At 38.0% G+C, this 6,056-nt stretch overlaps 1 protein-coding gene across 1 annotated transcript; it reads right to left on the bottom strand.

Moving 5' to 3' along the window:
* Positions 1–894: 894 nt before the first annotated feature.
* Positions 895–4,065, bottom strand: LOC5514103 (homeobox protein MSH-C). The gene is made up of 2 exons (XM_032383681.2): positions 3,555–4,065; positions 895–1,432 (listed from the first exon to the last, which is right to left on the bottom strand). Exons 1-2 carry the CDS (start codon positions 3,865–3,867, stop codon positions 1,068–1,070), a joined length of 678 nt encoding a protein of 225 aa, XP_032239572.1. The 5' UTR covers positions 3,868–4,065; the 3' UTR covers positions 895–1,067.
* Positions 4,066–6,056: the final 1,991 nt, after the last annotated feature.

Below are 6,056 nucleotides of genomic sequence, written 5' to 3'. Positions count from 1 at the left end.
GATTGTGCGTCCAGATCCAATTACGAGCCCGTTAGTTCTTACTACATATAAAAGACTTCTTGCCATGGTAGATTCTTTATTATTGAGAAGGGAGGTTTTATTTGTTGGACTGCGATTCTCGAATTTCACAAGGATTCCGCTATAACATTGCGTAAGCGCTTCCTGAATAAGGCAAAGCTTCCCCTGAAAAAGAGCGACTCTATCTAAATTAGATAGACTACGATGAAAGGGGGAATGTATGTTAGAAGGGATGTAACGAAATTTGGACAGTATTATCCGTAAAAAACATATTTATTATCATTAAAAGCCGGTTTGCTTATGGTTCTCTGGGAAACGTTTTACTCCTTGCACGCTATAAAGAAACTTTTATCAAGAGAGAAAACTGATTTTGAGCGCCACCCCTGGGACACATGCAAATGAAATATGAGCCACAATGTTCCCCTAATGTCCTTGCACTGACAGGTCCGATGAGTTTGAAAATTTAAAGCAAAGGCATCTTCACTTATCCAGATTTAGGATGTTTTATTCTCTTTGGGTTACTCGGCCAGATCCTAAAGAAGGCTAGAAGCTGTCAAATCTCTTTGCTGTTATAGTACTTCATGACTTATACTTATAGAATTCATGGAAGGATTGGCGTTGATGATGATATATTGAGTATAATTATTGACGACATTTATAACTAGGCCCCAGCTTGTGATAAATATTTCAAGCACGATTGACGGAGAAGCATTCCATTCCCTTGTCCCATTTTCTCCATTTTTAGTGCGCCTCTGCTTGCCGCCTTCCCCCCGAAATCAAACTCTCGAAAGACCATACCCAATGGTAGAGACCATATGGCCCTAAGCCGAGTGATTGTGAAGGTTTACATTGTACACTTCAAATGTAATACCAACCTATCATAAACTGGTCTTTATTTACAAATCGTTTCAGTAGAAGCACGGTCAATACCATGCAAAATAACATCTATTATTTAGTTCTGTCCTCTTGGGCTTACTCACATACTCCCTCTTAAACCCTTTAACAACTCAGAGCGTCTTATTTACAGTTGGCTAGGCGAAGCGCACTCTTTATGATATTCTTTGGCTGACCGGTACAGGACTCGCCATAGATGTAGGCGCGTTTTTAAAATAATGCGGGGAATAGTAATTCAGATAAGAGCCTGGGTACGCCATGGTGTTCGTGTAGCTAGCCAAACGCAATTGCTGCTCCATTTGCGCCTTTTCCAAGCGCTTGTCTTTCGCGCGGCGGTTTTGGAACCAAATTTTGACTTGTGTTTCGGTGAGATTAAGACATGCTGCGAGCTCAAATCGTCGTGAACGGGTTATGTACTCGTTTTGGTGGAACTCCAGTTCTAGCTTTAGAGTCTGTTCGCTTGTGAATGTCGTCCTCTGGCGTCTCGGTTTGTTTTCTTTGCGTTTTCTTCGCGGCGGACCTTTGAAAATTGAACGTGACATTTTTATTACTGTTGTTTAGATTCTGCAACAACATTTTAATATTGCGCTAGTAATAATTGATGGAAAAAAGTAATTTGTCCCAGTTTGAAGCTTTCTGTTTGTATTTTCGTTTATTTCTTATTCACTGACACATTGAGTTTGAAGGATATTTGATCCGCCTTGCGTTTTGAATTTTACCTTCCCACGCGAATTCTTATAAAACCCAGTATTCTTTGAAAAGTGCTGAACGATAAACACGCAGGTTTTGGAGTTATCCAACAAATAAACAAACAATCGTAAAAAAACATGGGAACGGGCCATTTGTTGAATGGCGAAATAAAGGCTGTCAAAATATATCATAGTACTTGTGAGAGACCCAATTAGACACATAATGAACTGCTTTTTCAAGTGTTGTTGTTCTCTGTGTATTTAAAGTCCAATTATCAAAGACAGATACATTTTAATTGCTTTTACTTAGTACGAGAGCGGGGCTTTCCGTCCTTTCGTTGTTTTTTTTTTCACACCTAGTTATTGGCACTTCTTTCAACAAATGTACAGTGGCCATTCACTCAGAAAATAGCAAAGTTTACAACGGTTTGATAATGATCCCCGAAATCATATCCGCTTAGCATGATCAAACTCACTTCTTTTGTTTCTCGTTTTCTCTGGTATACAACTCCTTTTATCAATAAGCTTAATGATTGTTTTTTCTACATTTAGGAGATCTTTGATCAATCTAAGATACTAGATTTTCAGTTGCCTGTAGGTTTTTACTTATCAATTTGCCCCTTTCATCCGCTTTCCGTTTTACAAAACCATTGCTTTCTGTACAAAGATAAGAACTGTTGCATTTATATCGCAAAAATCAAATAATACAATAACCAGTTTTTTTAACGACGTTTAAAAGCGAAAAAAATACCCGTTTCATTAATCGTTTTTTTCGTTATTAAATCAAAGACTATTTATTTTCGGAATTAAGAATGTGAAGAATAATGGAGCTAAGGGGGGTTCATGCAGCCGGCAATCGCATTTAAAAATGTTCTTCTCACCTGTCAAGGCCCAACATAGCAAAAAAAAAAAGCTCAGAAATTATTAGCGACCAGATTTCACAGATATAACTGATTTCTTTTTTACTTCTTCAAATTTGGAGAGAAAATTAAAACGGTTTTATCCTGGGAGGATTTTTTTTCCAGGAGAGAAAGCAATTTTTGGTTAAAAGAAAAGCAAAATGTTTTATTATTGTTCCGCATCTAAACCTTAAAAAAAATCTGATAATGATTTAAAACTGGTAAGAATTAAACATCAACCTGTTAATAAATAGACAAGCTTCTAATTGTAGAATAGATTCGGTAAACAATTTCTCTTGAGAAGAAACGGTTGTGCATTATGATTTTTTGCGTTTTATTTCACGAAAAACTGCGAACTGTACCTCTGTTTGATGTGCTGCCTTTTGGCGCTAATTAGTGCGAATTTAGCCCAAATGATGGAAATTAGGCTTTAAATGATTTGCCTCTAGGGCTAACTCGGTAACAAGATCTTTGGTTAAATGCGTCAGTGACACTAAACTTCTATAATGGTTCTACTTAATTAACCAATTGCTCTTTTTAAATTTTGTGTTTCCAATCGACAAAATGTATTCCCATTTCCATTCTGTAATCATATTCTTTTTGTCGATAAATTGCTTTTAGCCATTTTTTTGTTTTGTTTCAGGCATTATCTGACTTTCGCTAAGTCTAATTCTCATTTTTGATTCAGTGAAATTACGACAGTTAAGATGTTGGGCTTGTTTAACGTAGTTGCCGTCTTCCCCCGCTTGCTATTCACCCTTTGCGAATTTCGTATTTTTCTTTACAAAACCCAGAATAGACTGCAACGTCAGGCGAAAATACCTTTGCGCTACAAAAAATAACAGTGACAATGTTGTCGTCCGCGCAGAAGTAAATGGCAACTCTGTTATTTAAAAGTGTTCTTTTTTCGCAACTTGCGCAATTTATAAAGGTTTTTTCGAAACGTGTTCGAGTAGCAATTTAAAAACCATGTGAGCAAGTAAAATTGCAGGTAGTGTGCAATTATAAAATCGCGGTAATGGACACAAAACGTTTACTATACTTGTGTACTTACTTTTCGAGAGAAAGACCGGAGTAGGAACGCTGACCGCCGCCATGGTCTGAAGAGAGATAAAGCGTGGGTCTGTCACGGGTTGGCTGATCGTAGTGAACCCTGATTGCTGGCACGGCTGGCAGTGGCACACACTCACGGCGTACTCGCGTTTAGCTAGCGAAGACGCGACGCAGAATGCGGATTTTCTACTATCTGCTGTAGAAATGTCTTCTTTTTCGGTATTCTGGAAATGGCTGCTGGGACTCTTTTTTGCTATAAGCGAGTCAACGGTGAAGGAGGGACTTTGCATGTTTCCACGGTCGCTTTTCACCATCGGTTTGATCTAGTGCTGTGCGTTGGTACTTAGGGCGTTGACCCTTTGGCGATGGCGGGTTCTGACCGATCTTGTCACTTCGTTGCCCTTTTTATGCAGGCAGGGACAAGAGCCTCTAATCGGACCGATGTGATCAATGCTAGTTCATTATTATACAGGCACGGGATAATAATTGACATCTATTATCTTCTACTCCATTTCAAACCAAGTGTTATTAGCGTTTTGTTCCGGCCTTTTTGGATTGGATGATTTTGTTTCTTGTTAATGATACATCATATTGTTTAAAATAACGCGTCATCTCTCAGAAGAGTGATGTCTTTGGACAGTTTATTAAAATCTCATCAGCATTTCAAAACTTTGAGAAATATCAAGACCCCCTCTAGGGCATTATCTTTGTCAACACGGAATTAAAAGGATGTTCCATCTAAACTATAGTTCTGAGGGGGGAAGTTTATGATTTACACTAGCGTGGTTCCATTGATTTTAGAATTGTTTAGGCACTCTTTTCATGTTAATTTGCCTCCTTTTTTCAAAATGTATCTTCGGGAAAAACAGATACACATTGTTGAATGTTGATATAACGTTTAGGTGTATTTTGGGGTAAATGCCGGTCGTTGATTGGCTGAGACAACCAGCTGGGGTCGGACATTGATTGGTTCGCGGCCGCCAGCTGGGGCAGATGGCTTTTGGTCAATAAAGCATTCATGGCTACATCAATCCATGAATGGCAAATTGCTCTAATTTACCTATCGATCCATTGTACTAACACACTTGATAACAATTAGCTCGGTCCATTTGAGAAACGAATATGGTTACGCTTTGCCTCTATTGCATGCTTATTAAAGTTATCAAGAGAAATAATATAATAAACATAACTACATTTCGACCCGCGAGTTTGTGTGGTCTTGTCCAAAATGAGTGGAAGAGCGAAAACCGCCTTTTAGACGCGATTGTAACCTATCGATATCTTCAAGTTAACAAAGTCAATGTTTAAACAATCATTCTAGCTATTTTACCAAATTTGATTATTTAATTTGCGGCTTAACGTTGCGAAAGACTTGGTAATGGCTGGTTGACGGAAAACGTTTTTAACAAAAGTAGATAGTCTTTTTTAAGATCTTTTAAATTATCCAATGGACAAATAATCACCCATTGAGCCATCAACACAACGGAAATGTGGTGCTTTCTATGATTTCGTCGCTGGTCCGACTACACATTAACGCTCGTGAAGAAGCAATAACAATTATGCCAATAGCCCACTGAGTCTGGCTTATACGTCTCTGCGTGCTTTTAGCACAAGCCAGGCTTGTTGTTTCCTGCTTATACTCAGGTATAACTTAAGCACCAAACATCGCGCGCCAATCTATCAACGAGAAAAATATCGGTCTCATCGAATGGTAAACACCTAGGATTATTTTCAAACATAAGTGAGAATCGAATTAGCATCTAAGTGTAGAAAGTTCGTTATTAGTGGAGCTATTCTTTTGGAAATAATGCTAAATGTCAAGTGAGCTAAAAAAAAGTAAATTGCATTCCGCAGTTTTAGATTCCCGTGTCCAGTTGAGAAGCTGGGATATCAATAGATACGCGAAAACAGGTTAAAAACCTGATAAAGCGGTGAACCGTTTTATAAGAATTAATATTTGATATTGACTGTTGTGTGCTATCGTAATTGAAATAAGCCGGAAGAAACGTCCAAGCCATTATCATCAAATGCAGAAAGTTGTTCAATGACCTCCGCAATTTAAGATATTGAAACAGATTATTTGCTCGAGGACTTTTGGGGGGCTGTAGTTTTTGTAGAATAATGTTTGCGCATGGTGCTCTGAAAAGACCCCTAACATAATCAGCTTGAAAATGAGTTAAATAAGAAAATGATAGCCTATTTTCATTAAGAAAAAGAACACCTGCTAACCGATACTTTCGCTTCGTTAAGTCAAGATACAAAGTCTCTCCTCGAATGTTCATTCAGTCGCAAAGGAGTGAAATTGAAAATTGATTTTACTGCAGACGCATGAGATTTCTAAGAAAAGATCACTCTAACTTACGTTGGTTGTTTATGAATAATTATCAATATGAGTCCCTTTATTGTTATTTCATTTTGACCTTTTAAATGGCTTGTAAAGTAAACAGAATAAGGCATCTGTACGGCTGCCATCGGCATGACTAGCCGAGTATCATTTAAGGCA

The sequence above is a fragment of the Nematostella vectensis genome, chromosome 2 (assembly GCF_932526225.1).
Source record: "Nematostella vectensis chromosome 2, jaNemVect1.1, whole genome shotgun sequence".
Lineage (NCBI taxonomy): Eukaryota > Metazoa > Cnidaria > Anthozoa > Actiniaria > Edwardsiidae > Nematostella > Nematostella vectensis.
Note: the sequence above shows the minus strand (reverse complement) of the source record. Positions and strands in the feature narration are given on the sequence as shown.

Coding starts and splice junctions, on each gene's coding strand:
- LOC5514103 (XM_032383681.2), bottom strand. CDS start 3,867: ATGGTGAAAAGCGACCGTGGAAACATGCAAAGTCCCTCCTTCACCGTT. Junction 1,433..3,554: donor TCCGGTCTTTCTCTCGAAAA/GTAAGTACACAA, acceptor CAATTTTCAAAG/GTCCGCCGCGAAGAAAACGC.